Source organism: Pseudophryne corroboree, chromosome 6, assembly GCF_028390025.1.
Source record: "Pseudophryne corroboree isolate aPseCor3 chromosome 6, aPseCor3.hap2, whole genome shotgun sequence".
In the NCBI taxonomy this organism is placed as follows: domain Eukaryota; kingdom Metazoa; phylum Chordata; class Amphibia; order Anura; family Myobatrachidae; genus Pseudophryne; species Pseudophryne corroboree.
The window spans coordinates 22,744,451-22,767,926 of record NC_086449.1 but is presented as its reverse complement, the minus strand read 5'-3'; the positions used below and the strand labels follow the sequence as shown (position 1 = coordinate 22,767,926).

The following is a 23,476-nucleotide window of genomic DNA, read 5'->3' as shown; positions in this document are numbered from 1 at the left end:
TGTGAATGCATTTTCCTCTTTATTCAGAGAGTTAAAACTTTACTATGTCTGTTCCAATTGTGGGCATGGGGCGGCCATGTTGGTCTATTGGTTGGTATTTTTCAGCCCCATTTAACATGACTTTGAAAGCAATGAAACAAGATGTCACTCCAGAAAGCCCATTTGTAGTCCTCACTTCTTCCACGATGACGAAAAGTTTTGTAAGCAACGATTCCATCAGGGCAGGTCTCACTCATGCCTTCAAAACTCCCCCGTTTCTCTCCATCTCCCTCCAGATATTCTCCAGTGGAACACAGGAACTTGATGTTACTCACAGCTCTTCTTTGTTTATCTATGCGGTAGTATTTCAGAGCAAACGCCACCAGATAACCGTCCCCTGAGCACCTTTTAGTTGCGGTAGACTCCCCTCCCCTAGAGAAGACAATGACGAGAAGAGGACATTAGATCCTAATCTGTTGCACTTTATTATGGTAGTCACAGAGCATAAGGTGATGCTTATCTCACAGTGGGTGCACTATATCATGTCGAAGGTGAACCATATTGTCATTCATGAGAATATCCACTATCATTGACTATTTCCCCACCATTGTCCTACTACCCCACCACTAAACCATGCTCTCTTCCTCCTCTCCATGACACCGCACCTCACCTCCTTCCACATCACACTATATTGCCTACCTGCGCACCCGCTGCAGTTTCCCTTCCTAGCTCAGGAACCCGCTCCATCACTACAATCTCTTCATCTCCAACTTAATTTCACCTCAACGCTACAGAAACCTGAAAATCTCATTCACATCTCTCCCAAAAACTCTGTCCCTCTTTCCAGTGCCCACTGGAATGCTAGATCTGTCTATAATAAACTGATCCCCACACAACACCTTTTCATCTTTAAACCCCTGAATCTCCCAGCAATTACTGGATTTCCCCCTCTGACACTGGATTTCTCCACCTTCTCATGCACCTGTCTCCTCTAGGGCCTCACATTCTCTCACACCTCCCAGCATAGTGGTGGTTTTGGGATCCTTCAATCCTCAGGTTACTCCTACCAACTCATACCCTCAGAACCATAACTTACATTCTCTACATTTGAGGTCCATGCTATATAGTGGCGGATTTAGGGCTGGGGTGAAGAGGGCAATCAAACACAGTGAAAGCCACACCCACATACTGATCAGTGCTGCGACACATTATACACACAGCTTGCTGTCAGCTCACCCCCGAGGCACCGGCCTGGCAAGAGCAGGAGCTGGCCACACCACCTATAATATCTACCCTGTCCCTGTCTGCAGTGCTTCTGAGTGCAGTGAGTGAGCATCCTGTGGGGGGCAGGGGTTTCTCTTCTGGGAAGACAGTTACCCCAATGTGGGGGCTACAAGCAGCACCATGGAGCAGTTACGCAAACACAAATTCTGCTGGTGCTGCCCATGGTTTAAGTGTGATGCTGTGGAGCACATGAGCCGCTGTGTATTGTTCATGTATATAAGCGTTAAGTGTCACCGTACCCTGGGTGTGCATCATTGGTTCGAACCTATCTAGGTCGACAGTCATTAGGTAAATCACTTACGGTCCACAGTGACTACGTTGTCACTGACTGAAGGTCAACAAATGAATAGGTGGACAGGTATAGAAGGTCAACATAAGCAAGGTCGACACACAAGGTCAACAGTTTTTTTAGGGTTTTTTTGTTTGTTTTTTACTAGAGATGAGCGGGTTCGGTTTCTCTGAATCCGAACCCGCACGAACTTCATGTTTTTTTTCACGGGTCCGAGCGACTCGGATCTTCCCGCCTTGCTCGGTTAACCCGAGCGCGCCCGAACGTCATCATGACGCTGTCGGATTCTCGCGAGACTCGGATTCTATATAAGGAGCCGCGCGTCGCCGCCATTTTCACACGTGCATTGAGATTGATAGGGAGAGGACGTGGCTGGCGTCCTCTCCGTTATAGTAGAAAAGAGTAAAGACTGAGTGACTTAGTTATAATTGTGGGGAGGATTGGGGACGGGGAGCAGCTGTTAGGGAGTACAGTGATTTAGATTAGGAGAGAGAGAGAGAGAGAGAGAGATTGACCTGATTTACTGGAGCTTAGGAGTACTGTAGAAGAGAGTGCAGAGTTTACTAGTGACTGACCACAGTGACCACCAGACAGTGCAGTTTTATTTAATATATCCGTTCTCTGCCTGAAAAAAACGATACACACAGTGACTCAGTCACATACCATATCTGTGTGCACTGCTCAGCCCAGTGTGCTGCATCATCTATGTATATATTATATATCTGACTGTGCTCAGCTCACACAGCTTATAATTGTGGGGGAGACTGGGGAGCACTGCAGTGCCAGTTATAGGTTATAGCAGGAGCCAGGAGTACATATTATATTAAAATTAATTAAACAGTGCACACTTTTGCTGCAGGAGTGCCACTGCCAGTGTGACTGACCAGTGACCTGACCACACTGACCACCAGTATAGTTAGTAGTATACTATATTGTGATTGCCTGAAAAAGTTAAACACTCGTCGTGTGACTTCACTTGTGTGGTGTTTTTTTTTTATTTTATAAAAAACTCATTCTGCTGACAGACAGTGTCCAGCAGGTCCGTCATTATATAATATATATACCTGTCCGGCTGCAGTAGTGATATATATATATATTTTTATATCATTATTTATCATCCAGTCGCAGCAGACACAGTACGGTAGTTCACGGCTGTAGCTACCTCTGTGTCGGCACTCGGCAGTCCGTCCATAATTGTATACCACCTAACCGTGGTTTTTTTTTCTTTCTTCTTTATACATACATACTACGACATCTCTTTATCAACCAGTCTATATTAGCAGCAGACACAGTACAGTACGGTAGTTCACGGCTGTGGCTACCTCTGTGTCGGCACTCGGCAGTCCGTCCATAATTGTATACCACCTAACCGTGGTTTTTTTTTCTTTCTTCTTTATACATACATACTACGACATCTCTTTATCAACCAGTCTATATTAGCTATATGTCTATATGTGCTGATTGGGGAGGGTTTTTTGGAAGGGACATCCTGCGTGACACTGCAGTGCCACTCCTAAATGGGCCCGGTGTTTGTGTCGGCCACTAGGGTCGCTTATCTTACTCACACAGTCAGCTACCTCATTGCGCCTCTTTTTTTCTTTGCGTCATGTGCTGTTTGGGGAGGGTTTTTTGGAAGGGACATCCTGCGTGACACTGCAGTGCCACTCCTAGATGGGCCAGGTGTTTGTGTCGGCCACTAGGGTCGCTTAGCTTAGTCATCCAGCGACCTCGGTGCAAATTTTAGGACTAAAAATAATATTGTGAGGTGTGAGGTATTCAGAATAGACTGAAAATGAGTGGAAATTATGGTTTTTGAGGTTAATAATAATATGGGATCAAAATGACCCCCAAATTCTATGATTTAAGCTGTTTTTTAGGGTTTTTTGAAAAAAACACCCGAATCCAAAACACACCCGAATCCGACAAAAAAAATTCGGTGAGGTTTTGCCAAAACGCGGTCGAACCCAAAACACGGCCGCGGAACCGAACCCAAAACCAAAACACAAAACCCGAAAAATTTCAGGCGCTCATCTCTATTTTTTACCCAAATTTCCACCTGGGACCACCGACAGTTGAAACGCATCCCCTTGCGGGGCTCACCACAAGGTTTATAACCAACTCTATGCCCACTTGGATAGTGAAGGTATGAAAAGGTCCTGAAACCCCCCCAAAACCCTTAAAATCTGTGTTGACCTTTTGTGTGTTGACCTTGTCCATGTCGACCTAATGACCATGTCAACCTTCCATACCTGTTGACCTAGTCATTGACTCCATACATCATTCAGAACATCATATACCACTTTTACCCCTCCTTTCCCAGGCCACCCTTCCCCATCCATCTTACCAACTTTGACTTATTGTTCCCTTGTATCTGTATTCGTGACCCTAATCCTGTCATCTCCCCCCATCCAGTTCCCACCTTGACCCCATCACCTCCCACCTCCTCCTCTACTTCTCTCCTTCAGCCTGTTCCCATATAGCCCACCTCCTCAATCTCTCTCTCTTCTCAGGCATTCTCTACTGCATTCAAGCATGCCCTTGTCTGCCTCATTCTTAGAAAAACCTTCCCTTGATCCTAACACTCTCTCCAGCCACTGAACCATCTCTCCTCCCCTTTGCCTCCAAACTCCTTGAGCACATTGTTTGCAACTGCATTACTGCCTTTCTTTCCTCACACTCCCTGCTTGACCCTTTTCAGTTTGGCTTCCATCCTCTACACTGAAACAGCCCTTACTAACGTCAGCAATGACCATCTTGCTGTCAGATCCAAGGTCCACTACTTTAGTTATTCTTTTTGAACTTTCTTCTAATTATGACACTGTGAGCCACACTCTCCTTCACTTGATTTGTCTACATGATACTGCCATCTCCTGGCTGTCCTCCTACCTCTCTGAGCATTCCTTCTCCATCTCCTCTCATGACTCCACTTCCCCTCCCTCCCCACACACTTCCAGTAACAGTTGGTGCCCCCAAGTTTCTGTCCTAGGTGAGCTCTTCAACTCTTTTGATCTCTATCATCTCTACACTGATGATACTCAGATCCACCTTTCCTTCCCTGACCTCTACCCCCTCTCTTAACTTGTATCTACCAACTTGTCTCTTTGATATCTCTTCCTGGATATTCCAGCGTTTTCTTAAACTAAACATGTGTATGGCTGAGCCGTTCATATTCCCACCTTCCTGCATAACCCCACTTCCCACAATTTCATTATCTATTGACAGCACATCCATCTCCTCTAGTCCCCAACCTCCTCCTATCTGTCCTGCCTGACTACTGCCCCTCTCCACTCCGATCTATCCTCCATGCTGCTGCCCATTATACTCTCCTACAAGCCCTACACTGACTCCCTCACATTTCAGAACCCGATTCAAGCTTATCACAATCACTTACAAAGAGGGATATTCAGAGTTGTCAGCAAACCAAAAAAGTTAGCAATTTTGCAAAACCATGCTGCAGTGCAGGTGGGGCAGATGTAACATGTGCACTGCAGGGGGGCAGATGTAACATGTGCAGAGAGAGGTAGATTTGGGTGGGGTGTGTTCAAACTGAAATCTAAATTGCAGTGTAAAAATAAAGCAGCCTGTCTTCATCAAACCCAGACACCTCTAATCCTAACCCTCTGTTCCTTGCTCACTGTCTACCTCACCCGTGTCCCCCGTCTGTCTGTCACCTCTCAGGAGCAGTGCCCTCTTCTCTCCTGTGCTTTGGCTTCCCTATTAATACTATAATCTATTCCATATTTACTTTCTACAGCACCTAACCATTGCTTTCTGACACCCTGCTGCTTATTGCTGTGCTATGACCACTGTTGCGGCAATATTTATACACTATAGCATGTACTTGTGCGATGTCTTCTTATACAAGTCGCTGTTTTCTAGTGTAATCATTTCTTTATGTACTTTGGGTCTAATTCAGAGCTGATTGCACCGCTGTGGATTTGCAGAGGATGTGATCAGATAGTCGCCGCCCAGACAGAGTGAAATTCCGCCCCGTGCAAGTCTGAGTAAAGCTTTGCAAAAGCCGGCCAGCTGCAAATCCGTTCGCAACTCACTCACCATCGAATGACTTTTCCAGTCTGTGCAGTGTGTGCGCAGCCCAGGACTTACTCCTCCAGTGCGATACACACAGGCTGATCAAGGCCGGAGCTGACGTCACACACCCGCCCTGAAAACGCTTGGTAACGCCTGCGTTTTCATCTGACACTCCCAGGTAACGGCCAGTTACCACCCCCAAACGGCCGCTTCCTGTCAGTCAAATTGTTTATGGCTAGCAATCAAAAAAGTTGCAGGATTTTTTCGCTGTCTGGTCTCGTGCCTGCGCATTACGATCGGTAAGCATGCGCTGTTGATCTGTAATTGGCCGCCTTGCGAATTCGCACAACACCGATCAGGTCTGAATTAGGCCCTATATACTAGCAATGCGCGCTCCCACGGGTCGCTAGCAACATCCTCTGTCATCTGTACATACAGCTCAATCTCCATAATGTTGTTAGTGACTAGGAGGATAATTCAGACCTGATCGCAGCAGCAAATTTGTTAGGTAATGGGCAAAACCATGTGCACTACGGGGGGGGGGGGGGGGGGGGCGGGGGCAGATGTAACATGTGCAGAGAGAGTTAGATTTGGGTGTGGTGTGTTCAATCTGAAGTCTAAATTGCAGTGTAAAAATAAAGCAGCCAGTATTTACCCTGCACAGAAACAATATAGCCCACCCAAATCTAACTCTCTCTGCACATGTTACATCTGCCCCACCTGCAGTGCACATGTTTTTGCCTATTAGAGAAAGATTTTGCTGCTGCGATCAGGTCTGAATTACCCCCTAGGACCATATCGTCCAGTGTGTAATCTACCAACACAAACTATATGAATTCAAGACCAGCGCCATCGGAGCCACTCCCTGAACACTCCCGTCCTCCATTTTGTGGGCTGATCGCTGGCAGCTGTGTGCAGAGATTGTGCAGATTGAGAGGATCAAGGATATGAAGAATCATTGCACTGGTAGATATACAAGACTTGTATACTCACTTGTCCACCAATGTTGTATGCTGTTGCCCACCAATATGTGCCACACATATGCCACCCAAACACTGCTGCCCACCAATATGTGCCACACATACTGTATGCCACCCAAACACTGCTGTCCACCAATATGTGCCAAACATATGCCACCCAAATGCTGCTGCCCTTTAATATATGTGACACATTTGCCACCCAAACACTGCTGCCCACCAATATGTGCCACAAATATACTGCTGCCAACCAATATGTGCCACACCGAGCGAAGCGAGCCATGCGAGGGGACACAGTGCACTAATTGGGGTTCCCGATCACTCTACGAAGAAAACAACACCAAAATAAAACAAAAAACGTCATGTCGACCTTTTGACCTGTCGACCTAGCACATGTCAACCTAGAAACCCTGTCCACCTTCCAACCCTGTCCACCTAGTGACTGTCGACCTATTGTGGTCGACCTAAACATTGTTGACCTAGACACTGTTGATCTAATGATCCACACCCACCACAAATACACTGCTGCCAACCAATATGTGCCACACATATGCCACAAATACACTGCTGCCAACCAATACACACATGCCAGAAATACACTGCTGCCAACCAATATGTGCCACACATATGCCAGAAATACACTGCTGCCAACCAATATGTGCCACACATATGCCAGAAATACACTGCTGCCAACCAATATGTGCCACACATATGCCAGAAATACACTGCTGCCAACCAATATGTGCCACACATATGCCAGAAATACACTGCTGCCAACCAATATGTGCCACACATATGCCAGAAATACACTGCTGCCAACCAATATGTGCCACACATATGCCAGAAATACACTGCTGCCAACCAATATGTGCCACACATATGCCAAAAATACACTGCTGCCAACCAATATGTGCCACACACATGCAAGAAATACACTGCTGCCAACCAATATGTGCCACACATATGCTACAAATACACTGCTGCCCACCAATATGTGCCACACACATGCCACAAATACACTGCTGCCAACCAATACGTGCCACACATATGCCAGAAATACACTGCTGCCAACCAATATGTGCCACACATATACCACAAATACACTGCTGCCAACCAATATGTGCCACACATATGCCACAAATACACTGCTGCCAACCAATATGTGCCACACATATGCCACAAATACACTGCTGCCCACCAATATGTGGCACACATATGCCACAAATACACTGCTGCCCACAAATATGTGCCACACATATGCCACAAATACACTGCTGCCCACAAATATGTGCCACACATATGCTACAAATACACTGCTGCCAACCAATATGTGCCACACATATGCCACAAATACACTGCTGCCCACAAATATGTGCCACACATATGCTACAAATACACTGCTGCCCACCAATATGTGCCACACACATGCCACAAATACACTGCTGCCAACCAATACGTGCCACACAAATGCCAGAAATACACTGCTGCCAACCAATATGTGCCACACATATGCCACAAATACACTGCTGCCAACCAATATGTGCCACACATATGCCACAAATACACTGCTGCCAACCAATATGTGCCACACATATGCCACAAATACACTGCTGCCAACCAATATGTGCCACACATATGCCAAATATACACTGCTGCCAACCAATATGTGCCACACACATGCAAGAAATACACTGCTGCCAACCAATATGTGCCACACATATGCCACAAATACACTGCTCCCAACCAATACACACATGCCAGAAATACACTGCTGCCAACCAATATGTGCCACACATATGCCAGAAATACACTGCTGCCAACCAATATGTGCCACACATATGCCAGAAATACACTGCTGCCAACCAATATGTGCCACACATATGCCAGAAATACACTGCTGCCAACCAATATGTGCCACACATATGCCAAAAATACACTGCTGCCAACCAATATGTGCCACACACATGCAAGAAATACACTGCTGCCAACCAATATGTGCCACACATATGCTACAAATACACTGCTGCCCACCAATATGTGCCACACACATGCCACAAATACACTGCTGCCAACCAATACGTGCCACACATATGCCAGAAATACACTGCTGCCAACCAATATGTGCCACACATATACCACAAATACACTGCTGCCAACCAATATGTGCCACACATATGCCACAAATACACTGCTGCCAACCAATATGTGCCACACATATGCCACAAATACACTGCTGCCCACCAATATGTGGCACACATATGCCACAAATACACTGCTGCCAACCAATATGTGCCACACATATGCCACAAATACACTGCTGCCCACAAATATGTGCCACACATATGCTACAAATACACTGCTGCCAACCAATATGTGCCACACATATGCCACAAATACACTGCTGCCCACAAATATGTGCCACACATATGCTACAAATACACTGCTGCCCACCAATATGTGCCACACACATGCCACAAATACACTGCTGCCAACCAATACGTGCCACACATATGCCAGAAATACACTGCTGCCAACCAATATGTGCCACACATATACCACAAATACACTGCTGCCAACCAATATGTGCCACACATATGCCACAAATACACTGCTGCCAACCAATATGTGCCACACATATGCCACAAATACACTGCTGCCAACCAATATGTGCCACACATATGCCAAAAATACACTGCTGCCAACCAATATGTGCCACACACATGCAAGAAATACACTGCTGCCAACCAATATGTGCCACACATATGCCACAAATACACTGCTCCCAACCAATACACACATGCCAGAAATACACTGCTGCCAACCAATATGTGCCACACATATGCCAGAAATACACTGCTGCCAACCAATATGTGCCACACATATGCCAGAAATACACTGCTGCCAACCAATATGTGCCACACATATGCCACAAATACACTGCTGCCAACCAATATGTGCCACACATATGCCAAAAATACACTGCTGCCAACCAATATGTGCCACACACATGCAAGAAATACACTGCTGCCAACCAATATGTGCCACACATATGCTACAAATACACTGCTGCCCACCAATATGTGCCACACACATGCCACAAATACACTGCTGCCAACCAATACGTGCCACACACATGCCAGAAATACACTGCTGCCAACCAATATGTGCCACACATATACCACAAATACACTGCTGCCAACCAATATGTGCCACACATATGCCACAAATACACTGCTGCCAACCAATATGTGCCACACATATGCCACAAATACACTGCTGCCAACCAATATGTGCCACACATATGCCAAAAATACACTGCTGCCAACCAATATGTGCCACACACATGCAAGAAATACACTGCTGCCAACCAATATGTGCCACACATATGCTACAAATACACTGCTGCCCACCAATATGTGCCACACACATGCCACAAATACACTGCTGCCAACCAATACGTGCCACACATATGCCACAAATACACTGCTGCCAACCAATATGTGCCACACATATGCCACAAATACACTGCTGCCCACCAATATGTGCCACACATATGCTACAAATACACTGCTGCCAACCAATATGTGCCACACATATGCCACAAATACACTGCTGCCAACCAATACGTGCCACACATATGCCACAAATACACTGCTGCCAACCAATATGTGCCACACATATGCCACAAATACACTGCTGCCCACAAATATGTGCCACACATATGCTACAAATACACTGCTGCCAACCAATATGTGCCACACACATGCCACAAATACACTGCTGCCAACCAATACGTGCCACACATATGCCACAAATACACTGCTGCCAACCAATATGTGCCACACATATGCCACAAATACACTGCTGCCCACCAATATGTGCCACACATATGCTACAAATACACTGCTGCCAACCAATATGTGCCACACATATGCTACAAATACACTGCTGCCAACCAATATGTGCCACACATATGCTACAAATACACTGCTGCCAACCAATACGTGGCACACATGCTACAAATACACTGCTGCCAACCAATATGTGCCACACATATGCCAGAAATACACTGCTGCCAACCAATATGTGCCACACATATGCTACAAATACACTGCTGCCAACCAATATGTGCCACACATATTCCAGAAATACACTGCTGCCCACCAATATGTGGCACACATATGCTACAAATACACTGCTGCCCACCAATATGTGCCACACATATGCTACAAATACACTGCTGCCAACCAATACGTGCCACACATATGCTACAAATACACTGCTGCCAACCAATATGTGCCACACATATGCTACAGATACACTGCTGCCAACCAATATGTGCCACACATATGCCGCAAATACACTGCTGCCCACCAATATGTGCCACACATATGCCACAAATACACTGCTGCTCTTCTCACTCACTGCTACCCTTCAGCCTTCTGCTTCTTTCTCACCCCCTGCACCTCTCATTCCCCTATCTCACCCCCTATGCCTCACTCCCCCATTTCACCTCCTGTGCCTCACTCCCCCATCTCACCCCCTGTGTCTCACTCCCCCCTCTCACCCCCTGCTCCTCTCATTCCCCTATCTCATCCCTGTGCCTCAATCCCCCATCTCACCCCCTGTGCCTCACTACCCCATCTCACCCCCTGTGCCTCACTCCTCCATCTCACCCCCTGTGCCTCACTCTCCCATCTCATTCCCCATGCCTCACTCCTCCATCTCACTCCCTGTGCCTCACTTCCCCATCTCACTCCCTGTGGCTCACTCCCGCGTCTCCCCCCCTGTGCCTCACTCCCCCATCTCACTCCCCCATCTCACCCCCTGTGGCTCACTTCCCCATCTCACTCCCTGTGCCTCACTTCCCCATCTCACTCCCTGTGCCTCACTTCCCCATCTCACTCCCTGTGCCTCACTTCCCCATCTGACTCCCTGTGCCTCACTTCCCCATCTGACTCCCTGTGCCTCACTCCCCCATCTCACCCCCTGTGCCTCACTCCCTCATCTCACCCCTGTTTCTCTCATTCCCCTATCTCACCCACTCTGCCTCACTCCCCCATCTCACTTCCTGTGCCTCACTCCCACATCGCACCCCTGTGCCTCACTCCCCCATCTCACCTGCTGCTCCTCTCACTCACTGCTACCCTTCAGCTTCTTTCTCACCCCCTGCACCTCTCATTCCCCTATCTCACCCCTATGCCTCACTCCCCCATCTCACCCTCTGCTCCTCTCATCCCCCTATCTCACTCCCTGTGCCTCACTTCCCCATCTCACCCCTTGTGCCTCACTACCCCTTCTCACCCCCTGCTCCTCTCATTCCCCTATCTCACCCACTCTGCCTCACTCCCCCATCTCACTTCCTGTGCCTCACTCCCCCATCGCACCCCTGTGCCTCACTCCCCCATCTCACCTGCTGCTACTCTCACTCACTGCTACCCTTCAGCCTTCTGCTTCTTTCTCACCCCCTGCACCTCTCATTCCCCTATCTCACCCCTATGCCTCACTCCCCCATCTCACCCCCTGTGCCTCACTTTCCCATCTCACCCCTTGTGCCTCACTACCCCATCTCACCCCCTGCTCCTCTCATTCCCCTATCTCACCCACTCTGCCTCACTCCCCCATCTCACTTCCTGTGCCTCACTCCCCCATCGCACCCCTGTGCCTCACTCCCCCATCTCACCTGCTGCTACTCTCACTCACTGCTACCCTTCAGCTTCTTTCTCACCCCCTGCACCTCTCATTCCCCTATCTCACCCCTATGCCTCACTCCCCCATCTCACCCCCTGCTTCTCTCATCCCCCTATTTCACTCCCTGTGCCTCACTCCCTCATCTCACCCCTGCTCCTCTTATTCCCCCATCTCACTTCCTGTGCCTCACTCCCCCATCTCACTTCCTGTGCCTCACTCCCCCATCGCACCCCTGTGCCTCACTCCTCCATCTCACCCCCTGTGCATCTCTTCCCCATCTCATCCCCTGTGCCTCAATCTCCCATCTCACTCCCCATGCCTCACTCCTCCATCTCACCCCCTGTGCCTCACTTCCCCATCTCACCCCCTGTGCCTCACCTCCCCATCTCACCCCCTGTGCCTCACTTCCCCATCTCACCCCCTGTGCCTCACTCCCCCATCTCAGCCCTGCTCCTGTCATTGAGACACACCTCTGTCTCTGCTGGGAGTGGGACAGAGGAGGAGCAGGGAGCATCGGCTGGGTCCCGGCTACAGTGCAGTTTAAGTTGTCAGCGGCCGGCAGCCATTCCTGCAGAACGACTGCTGTTACCTTCATTTTATTATTATATTAGTGCTTTCATTTATATCAGAGGTTCTCAAACTCGGTCCTCGGGAGCCCACACAGTGCATGTTTTGCAGGTAACCCAGCAGGTGCACAGGTGTATTAATTACTCACTGACACATTTTAAAAGGAGCTAATTATTTCACTTGCGATTCTGTGAGGAGACCTGCAAAACATGCACTGTGTGGGCCCCCGAGGACCGAGTTTGAGAACCTCTGGCTTATATCTTTAGAAAGGTGGTTGGTGTTTGTTATGAATATGATTTGGTGTTTTTAATAGGACAAGAACTGGGAAATATATATAGATATATAGAGAGAGATAGATAGATAGATAGATAGATAGATAGATAGATAGATAGATAGATAGATATAATGCAATTGTGTGTGTATGTGTATATATGTGTGTGCGTGTGTGTTTCTGTGTGTGTCAGTATTCCTGACACAGGTATATTTTACAAGCAAGGGCAAAGTCCATTGTCTGGTTATATGAGACCAAACAAGAGAAGTGTTTGGAGTTGGACATATGTTAACATTGGAATACTTGCGTCTTCATCTTGGGACAATGGGTTTCACCTTGTGTGTTCATCTATATAATCTATGTTAAACATGGAATATATGTTATTTCTTACACTCAAAATTGAGGCAACAGTGCCCCCTACTTAGCATTTATGTGTATTTCCTAATTTGACCCTTTTACCCATGAAATTGCTTTTACAGGAGTTTTCCAGCCTATGGGGGTCATTCCGACCCGTTCGCACGCAGCGGTTTCTCGCTGCGGTGCGAATGGGTGCGGAATGTGCATGCGCGGCGGCCGCATTGCGCGTGCGCGACGTTGCCTGGCGACAGGGGTCGCCGGGTTACGATGCGTCCAGCGAACAAAGCGGTCGCAGAGCGGACCACTAAGAAGATTGACAGGAAGAAGGCAGTCCTGGGCGTCTCCACAGCGTTGGCGGCCATTTTCAGGGAGTGGATTGAAAAACGCAGGCGTGTCCAGACCAACAGAGGGCGGATGTCTGACGTCAGAAGCAGCTTCAGCATCAGGGTAAGTATGTCCAGGGCAACTCTGAAACTGCTTGAAATTTTTTTAGCTTAGCAGGGCTGCACAAGCGATCGCAGCCCTGCTACGCTACAATACACTCCCCCATAGGCGTGGACTGTTGATCGCAGCAGCAGCTAAAAGTTGCGATCAACTCGGAATGACCACCGATATAAGATAGAAATTGTCAATGTTAAATCATCCTTGATCTACCTGGATGAACATTGACTGCAGGAAGTGCCAGGATAATCTGAATATAACTCAGCCTCTAGACGCAAAGGGCGGTGTTCCTGAGTATGCTGATGTGATTGCTGTATTGAACATCTGCTAATTGATCAATAACCTTAGCTAAGTATACAACAAATTCATATTTATATATTCAAGTTATGTGTTGAAGTACTTTTCTGGGAATGCACCCATCTGGGTCTCCTCGAACTTAACCCACCAGTAACAGCTGCCAATCAAAAGATGATTCCGCTCTTTGAATCTGGCACTGATTACACGCCAGTCACGGCCTCTGGGCTGCCAGCCAATGAGAAGCTGCCACTTGGCAGTTTCTCATTGGCTGGCGGTCAACAAGCTGTGATTGGCTCATGCCAGTTTAAAAAAAAGAAGCCTTGCTTTCATTTAATTGGCAGCCGGTCGGCCCGCAAGCTGGGATTGGCTGTTGGCCGCCCCCAGCTTTAGAATGCACTGCAGCTGGGACCTGATGCTAGTGGCCGGGCGGAGGTGGAACTGGTTCTGCCTTCAATTAGAAGTGACGGAACGCAGTTCTGCCCCATTCCGGCCCACTTTAACCTCTGTGTAACATCTATTAACACTTTAACCTCTCACTAGTGTGATGCCTTGGGGCTGCTGGCCTATGCTGACTTGGGGAGTCCCGTGCCCTGGACTTGAACTTTAGTGTTAGTGACAACCAGATGAAGACACCTGGTCACGGTTGGTGGGCCCATGTTTTTGGCCAATAATTATGATAAGCACCTCAATTTTACTTTATGTCAGATTGCAGGGATAATTAAAATGATTCAGATTAGCAGTGCTTAGTACTGGGGAGTGTGCATCTGCATTTTATTTATTTTTTCTGTGTGGAACTGCAAGTGTCAGCATGGTAGCACCTCTTGTTATGTTTGGCAATGGCTTCCAATGTTGTGGCATGTTGGACAGTTTTTTACTCATTGTATGCAGTTGAGGCTCCCCTCAAGTGTAGGGGAGCCGTTCATATGATTATGACACCAGGTAGTAGGCAACTTCTGAGTGTTTTTGAAAATAAACAATATTTCTCTAATATAAAACTAAAGCTCAGTTAATATAGTATAGTTTACCCACCACCACTGTGTACCATAGGACATATCTCCCAAATTGACCCTCCAAAAAGAGGGTAGGGCATCAAGATAGGAGTGTTGTTTCCCAGGACTAAAGCATTACCAGAGAGGAGAGGGCCCTCATGAAGCCTGAGCATGCACCCTCCCCTCTCTTAAAATGCCCCCCCCCCCGCCCCCACCGTGGGCCGGTTAGGAGGTATGCCAAAATATTTATCATTATACTGTTCTTCTGTTTGAAGCTATAACAGTCCCTGTCATTAAGGGGTTACGGTACTTACTTCGCCTCCGAAGAGCTTAATATGAACTTGTCTGTGCTGCTCGGAGATCCGAAGACTATTCCGATACCATTTGCAATACTCTCGTTTCTTTGTCCCTGTGGTTTCTCTACCTGTGTTGGAGGAAAAACAGGAAAATTGTATACACAAATATACCAATTTTTTTTTTTTTTTTGGTCTCCACCTGCTGGAGACGGCCATTTTGCAGACTGGTCCAAATTAGTCAGAAGGCGATCATTCTTTTCCTTAGATACTAATGTCATTACTGAAACATGAGGTATTTTGTGCCTCACTCCTCCATGAAGAATTGAATGGCTGAATACTGCCTCAGTGCCCAAAATTCCTGATGCTGACATGTTCGGTTTAAGAGTTCTACTAAAAAGACTAAAGGGTATATGTTATATCTTTTAAAGGCAAAATCAGGTTGAATTTCTCTTATTAATGATGAAATATGGAGAGCACTGCTGCACAGTCCCCATGATACTCAATTAGTGATGCATCAATCCTTTACCAACCATTTGGTCTTTTGCACATACATGGCACCATCTTGTCACAGTTTTAGATAGCCTCAGTGGATCACAGACACTAAGTGGAACACAGACGTGAAGGAAATAAGAGTTATGGTAGACTTACCGTGGTTAACTCTTTTTCTGCAAAGTACATAGGTTCCACAGGGAAACATTGGGGTGTAGAGATGGATATGGATCCAGGCACCAACAGGTTAAAGCTTTAGCTGTCCCAGGATGCATTGGGGCCCTCCTCTATAACTCTTACCTCCAGGCACTGTGAGCTCAGTTATGTTAACCACTCCAATGCAGGAAACAGGCAAGAGAGAAGGAAGATGTTATTCACATAAGAACACATTCTCACTGACAGGAGAAGGTACCAGTGGCTGATGCCATACAAACCCAAAGAAGCTAGGTGCATCAGAGTGGGCACCCTGTGGAACCTATGTACTTCACAGAAAAACAGTTAACCATGGTAAGTCTTTTGGTTAAGGTGAAATAATGAAACCACCTTCTGTAGGTAACCAGGCCTAGTTCAGAGAACTGCCCTGTCACGGTGAAAAATTAAAAAGGGAGGACAACAGGACAATGCGCCTAAGTCCTAAACCCTCCTAGCAGAGGCAATAGACAGCAAGAAAATGACCTTGGCCGTAAGCCATTTTAGGTCTACTGATTCAAGGAGCTCAAACTGGTAATGTATGATTGCCATCACCTGTGGTGAAACACCTTTCTTATCAATTAACTAGCTCACCACAGGTGATTGCAATCATACATTACCAGGAAAGTCCAGGAACAGAGCATTTTCTCCCTCATGGAGAGGGTCAGGTAGGCAAGTATGCTTCAATACGTTTATCAGACGGTTCCTTCAGAGAGATGACTGTAGTAACTGGCAGAGAGGATGACACCATGAGGCGACATGAGAATCAACTGGTGGTGGATTTTCCCATTTACACAGCTCTGCAGGGAGAGGATAATGAGCTAAAACCCTTTTGGAGACAGGGAACTTTTTGCCAGAGCTCCCGCCTGATGTCCAATAAATGATCAGAATGTGGTAATTAAGTTTTAACCACCGTCTGCTGTTTAAACTTGTATTATTTTTAGCCACTGTAGTGGAATCCTCCTCCTCAGAGAGTTGGAGGATATGCTTCATAGTATTCACCAGTGCAGGAACCTCTATGGACATGGTATAATCCTCATCTGCAACACAGGAGTCTGTGTCAGAGAGAACGGTACGCTCCTCCTCCTCTTCAGATGAAACATCAGAGAGGATAGTGGATTGTGAGAAAGAAGTAGACCGCTTGGAGGGATCTGAGACACGTGTGTTTCCTTTGGGAGCAATCTGTCTAGCCAGGGACTGATTAAGCTGCTGCAATTGATTAGACTAATTTTCCGTATTGCCCCTGTCAGATATATATTGCGTTTTCTGTGCACTTAAAGAGTCTCCTCCTGAGAACAAGGTGATTTGTGAGTTAAATTAAATGAGCGATAAAAGACTATCGGCTACAGCTTGTTCTGTCTATCCAGGCCGTATAACAGGATTTCCCTTGCTATAGGAAATTAGCTTACAAAGTAGCAATCCTCCTGGAGTTGTGCAGTACAAGTATCCATAGATGGTTTCTAGGTGCTGCTGGCGTTTCCCAGAAGTATCAAATTGTATAGCTACTGACAATGGGGGTCATTCTGAGTTGATCGCTAGCTAGCTAGTTTTAGCAGCCGTGCAAACGCTATGCCGCCGCCCACTGGGAGTGTATTTTAGCTTAGCAGAAGTGGAAACGGTTGTATCGCAGAGCACCAGCAAAAAATGTTGTGTCGTTTCAGAGTAGCTCAAAACCTACTCAGCGCTTGCAATCACTTCAGACTATTCAGTTCCGGATTTGACGTCACACACCCGCCCAGCGTTCGCCCAGCCACGCCTGCATTTTTCCTGGCACACCTGCATTTTTCCGCACACTCCCTGAAAACGGACAGTTGCCACCCAGATACGCCCACTTCATGTCAATCACTCTGCGGCAAGCAGTGCGACTGAAATGCATTGCTAGACCCTGTGCAAAACTACATCGTTCGTTGTGCCCGTACGCCAAGCGTGCGCAGAACTGCCGATTTTTAGCCTGATCGCTGTGCTGCGAGCAAATTCAGCTAGCGATCAACTCGGAATGACCCCCAATAGCCCATCTGAAGTACTTTGTCTACTTTAAAGCTGTAGGCCTCATTCAGACCTGATCGCAGCTGCAAACCTTTCCTCTAATGGGCAAAACCATGTGCAATGCAGGTGGGGCATCTGTAACGTGCAGAGAGAGTTAAATTTGGGTGGGGTGCGATCAAACTGAAATCTAAATTACAGTGGAGAAAATAAAGCAACCAGTATTTTCCCTGCACAGAAACAATATAACCCATCAAAATCTAACTCTCTCTGCACATGTTACATCTGCCCCACCTGCAGTGCACATAGTTTTGCCCAATAGAGAAAGATTTTGCTTTTGCGATCAGGACAGAATAAGGCCCAGTGTTTCTTAAGCAAAGCTGCACTGCCAGTTAAAGATCAGTATGCTGGCTTAGCTGGAATGGATCACTATTTGCAGGATTGTGTGGGGTGCTTTTCTACAGACCACTCCTGTGTCTCAGAGGGACTGTCTGTCTGTACCTGTGCAGCAGCTACTGAGTCTTGTCTGTTCCTCCACCCTGTCCCATTGGAGTAAGAGCCACCTCCAGGCCACTGCCTACAGTCTCTGGGAACAGCCACTCTGCAGAGGAAGATCAGCAGCACTCTTGCACACTTCCAGTCACCATCTCTGTTCCAAGATGGATGCTCCAACTGCCGCCAACTGTCACACAAGCCAGAATGAGAAAGCCCACCTCAGGAGCTGCATGTGACCTCCAACTGTAACACTAGCCATCATGAGCCAGCCCCTCTCTGGAGCTGCATGTGAACTCCAACTGTCACACCCGCTATAATGAACCAGTCACTCTCTGGAGCTGCATGTAGCCTCCAACTGTCACACTAGCCAGCATGAGCCAGCCCCTCTCTGGAGCTGCATGTGACATCCATCTGTCACACTATCCAGCATGAGCCAGTCCCTCTCTGGAGCTGCATGTTGCTTCCAACTCTCACACTAGCCAGCATGAGCCAGCCACTCACTGGTGCTGCATGTGGCCTCCAACTGTTACACTAGCCAGCATGAGCCAGCCCCTCTCTGTAGCTTCATATGACCTCCAACTGTTACACTAACCAGCATGAGCCAGCCACTCTGGAGCTGCATGTGACCTCCATCTGTCACACAAGCCAGCATCAGCAAGCGCCTCTCTGGAGCTGCATGTGACCCCCAACTGTCAAACTAGCCAGCATGAGCCAGCCCATCTCTGGATCTGCATGTGGCCGCCAACAGTCACACTAGCCAGCATGAGCCAGACCCTCTCTGGAGCTGCATGTGAACTCCAACTGTCACACCCGCTATAATGAGCCAGCCCCTCTCTGTAGCTTCATATGACCTCCAACTGTCACACTAGCCAGCATGAGCCAGCCCATCTCTGGATCTGCATGTGGCCGCCAACAGTCACACTAGCCAGCATGAGACAACCCCTCTCTGGAGCTGCATTAGACCTCCAAATGTCATTCTAGCCAGCATGAGCCAGCCCCTCTCTGGAGCTGCATGTAACCTCCAACTGATACACTAGCCATATTGAGCCAATACCTCTCTGGAGCTGCATGTGGTCTCTAATTGTCACACTAGCCAGCATGAGCCAGACCCTCTCTGAAGCTTCATGTGACCTCCAACTGTCACACTAACCAGCATGAGCCAGACATTCTCTGGAGCTTCATGTAACCTGTATCTATCACTCTAGCCAGCATGAGCCAGCCCCTCTCTTGAGCTGCATATGACCTCCAACTGTCACACTAGCCAGCATGAGCTAGCCCATCTATGGAGCTGCATGTGCCTGCCAACTGTCACACTAGCCAGCATGAGCCAGCCCCTCTCTGGAGTTGCATGTGACCTCCAACTGTCATACTAGCCATCATGAGCCAGTCCCTCTCTGGAGCTGCATGTTACCTCCAACTGTCATACTAGCCATCATGAACCAGCCACACTCTGGAGCTGCATGTGGCCTCCAACTGTTACACTAGTCAGCATGAGCAAGGCTCTCTCTGGAGCTGCAAGTGACCCCCAACTGTCACACTAGCCATCATGAACCATCCACTCTCTGGATCTGCATGTGACCTCCAACTGCCACACTAACCAGCATGAGCCAGCCCATCTCTGGATCTGCATGTGGCCGCCAACAGTCACACTAGCCAGCATGAGCCAACCCCTCTCTGGAGCTGCATTACACCTCCAAATGTCATTCTAGCCATCATGAGCCAGCATCACTCTGGAGCTGCATGTGACCTCCAACTGTCACATAGCCATCATGAACCAGCCACTCACTGGAGCTGCATGTGGCCTCCAACTGTCATACTAGCCAGCATGAGCCAGCCCCTCTCTGTAGCTGCATGTGACCTCCAACTCTCACACTAACCAGCATGGGCCAGCCCCTTTTTGGAGCTGCATGTGACCTCCAACTGTCAAACTAGCCAGCATGAGCCAGCAAATCTCTGGAGCTGCATGTGGCCTCCCACTTTCATACTACCCATCATGAACCAGCCACTCGCAGGAGCTGCATGTGACCTCCAACTGTCACACTAGCAAGCATCAGCCAGGTCATCTCTGGAGCTGCATGTGGTCTCCAACTGTCACAATAGCCAGCATGAGCCAGCCCTCTCTGTAGCTTCATGTGACCTCCAACTCTCACACTAACCAGCATGAGACAGCCATTCTCTGGAGCTGCATGCTACCTCCATCTGTCACACAAGCCATAATGAGCCAGCGCCTCTTCGGAGCTGCATGTGACCTCCAACTGTCACACTAGCCAGCATGAACCAGCCACTCACTGAAGCTGCATGTGGCCTCCAACTGTCACACTAGCCAGCATTGAGCAAGGCCCTCTCTGGAGCTGCATGTGACCTCCAACTGTCACACTAGCCAGCATGAGCCAGCCCCTCTCTGCAGCTTCATGTGACCTCCAACTGTCACACTAACCAGCATGAGCCAGCCATTTTCTGGAGCTGCATGTGACCTCCATCTGTCACACTAGCCTAGTGGTTCCCAAACTGTGTGCCTAGGTACCCTGGGGTACTTCAGGACACTTGCAGGGGTGCCTTGGATTGGTGGTCCAGGACCAATTCAAATTATTTATGATTAATTTAATAGGCAAAACCAGTGCTGGTGGCTGTCAATCATACAATATGTGGACAAACACAAACATATCCTGTCCCTCACCACATAACTGACCCTAAGGATGACATATAAACACAATTTACTTTATTTAATATTTCTTTCTAATTTCTCAATCAGAAAATTTGGACTGGGGGTGCCTGAAAAAAATTCTGATACTCTAGGGCGCCATGACTCAAAAATGTTTGACAACCACTGCACTAGCCATCAAGAGCCAGCCCCTCTCTGGAGCTGCATGTGACCTACAACTGTCACACTAGCCAGCATGATCCAGCCCATCTCTGGAGCTGCATGTGGATGCCAACTGTCACACTAGCCAGCATGAGCCAGCCCCGATCTATATCTGCATGTGGCCTCCAACTGTCACACCCTCCAGCACGAGTCAGCCCCTCTCTGAAGCTGCATGTGACCTCCAACTGTCACACTAGCCAGCATGAGCCAGCCCCTTTCTTGAGCTGCATGAGACCTCCAACTGTCATACTAGCCATCATGAGCCAGCCCCTCTCTAGAGCTGCATGTAAAATCCAACTGTCATAATAGCCATCATAAACCAACAATTCAATGGAGCTACATGTGGCCTCCAACTGTTACACTAGCCAGGATGGCCAGCATGAGCCAACCCCTCTCTGCAGCTGCATGTGACCTCCAACTCTCACACTAACCAGCATGAGCCAGCCCCTATCTAGAGCTGCATGTGACCTCCAACTGTCATACTAGCCAGCATGAGCCAGCCCCTCTCTGAAGCTGCATGTGGCCTCCAACTTTCATACTACCCGTCATGAGCCATCCACTCACTGGAACTGCATGTGACCTCCAACTGTCACACTAGCCAGCATCAGCCAGGCCATTTCTGGAGCTGCATGTGGCCTCCAACTGTCACAATAGCCATCATGAGCCAGCCCCTCACTGGAGCTGCATGGGACCTCCAACAGTCACACTAGCCATCATGAGCCAGCCCCTCACTGGAGCTGCATGTGGCCTCCAACTGTCACAATAGCCAGCATGAGCCAGCACCTCTCTGTAGCTGCATGTGACCTCCAACTATCACACTAACCAGCATGAGCCAGCCATTCTCTGGAGCTGCATGTGACCTCCATTTTTCACACTAGCCAGCATGAGCCAGCCCTTTTCTGGAGCTGCATGTGGCCTCCTACTGTCACAATAGCCAGCATGAGCAAGGCCCTCTCTGGAGCTGCATGTGACCTCAAACTGTCACACTAGCCAGCATGAGCTAGACCATCACTAGAGCTGCATGTAGCCTCCAACTGTCATAATAGCCAGCACCTCTCTGTAGCTCCATGTGACCTTAAACTGTCACACTAGCCAACATGAACTAGCCACTCTCTGGAGCTGCATGTGACCTCCAACTGTCATACTATCCATCATGAGCTTGCCCCTTTCTGGAGCTGCATGTGACCTCCAACTGTCACACTAGCCAACATGAACTAGCAACTCTAAAACTGCGTATGATCTCCAACTCTCACAATAGCCAGCTTGAGCCAGCCCCTATGTGGAGCTGCATGTGGACAACAACTGTCACACTAGCCAGCATGAGCAAAGCCATCTCAGGAGCTGCATGTGACCCCCATTTTTCACACTAGCCAGCATGAGCCAGCCCTTCTGTGAAGCGGCATGTGGCCTCCAACTGTCACACTAGCCAGCATGAGCCAGCCCCTCTCTGGAGCTGCATGTGACCTCCAACTGTCACACTAGCCACCATGAGCCAGACCCTCTCTGGTGCTGCATGTGACCGCCAACTGCCACACTAGCCAGCATGATCAAGACCCTCTCTGGAGCTGCATGTGACCTCCAACCATCACACTAGCCAGCACGAGTCATCCCCTCTCTGTAGCTGCATGTGACCTCCAACTGTCACACTAGCCAGCATGAGCCAGACCCTCTCTGGATCTGCATGTGACCTTCACCTGTCACACTAGCCAGCATGAGCCAGCCATTCTCTGGAGTGGCATGTGGCCTCCAAGTATCACACTAGCCAGCATGAGCCAGCCCCTCTATGGAGCTGCATGTTATCTCCAACTGTCATGCTAGCCATCATGAACCAGCCACTCTCTGGAGCTGCATGTGAGCTCCAAGTGTCACACTAGCCAGCAATGAACCAGGCCCTCTCTGGAGCTGCATGTGACCTCCAAGTGTTACACTAGCCATATTGAGCCAATACCTCTCTGGAGCTGCATGTGGTCTCTAATTGTCACACTAG

The 23,476-nt window shown here is 48.3% G+C and overlaps 1 protein-coding gene across 6 annotated transcripts; it reads right to left on the bottom strand.

The window, feature by feature from the left end:
- On the bottom strand, nucleotides 1-20,805 carry LOC134935910 (vitelline membrane outer layer protein 1 homolog). Of its 6 annotated transcripts, none has more exons than XR_010180421.1 (3): nucleotides 19,681-19,860; nucleotides 15,489-15,598; nucleotides 1-411 (listed from the first exon to the last, which is right to left on the bottom strand). XR_010180421.1 is itself a non-coding variant. In XM_063930762.1 (3 exons), exons 1-3 carry the CDS (start codon nucleotides 20,786-20,788, stop codon nucleotides 102-104), a joined length of 426 nt encoding a protein of 141 aa, XP_063786832.1. In that variant the 5' UTR covers nucleotides 20,789-20,805; the 3' UTR covers nucleotides 1-101. The 6 variants fall into 6 exon arrangements, 2 of the variants coding, with proteins under 2 accessions (XP_063786832.1, XP_063786831.1); XR_010180423.1 differs by lacking the exon at nucleotides 19,681-19,860 and adding an exon at nucleotides 19,128-19,151; XR_010180424.1 differs by lacking the exon at nucleotides 19,681-19,860 and adding an exon at nucleotides 16,839-16,862.
- Between the last annotated feature and the right edge of the window lie 2,671 nt (nucleotides 20,806-23,476).

Excerpts from the sequence above, each read along its gene's own strand:
- LOC134935910 (XM_063930761.1), bottom strand. The coding sequence starts at position 19,278 with ATGCTGGCTTGTGTGACAGATGGAGGTCACATGCAGCTCCAGAGTGGC. Across the intron at positions 15,599-19,218 it reads AGAGTGGCTGGCTCATGCTG|GTAGAGAAACCACAGGGACA; the intron begins GTTAGTGTAACA and ends CCTCCAACACAG. Across the intron at positions 412-15,488 it reads TTAAGCTCTTCGGAGGCGAA|GGGAGGGGAGTCTACCGCAA; the intron begins GTAAGTACCGTA and ends TGTCTTCTCTAG.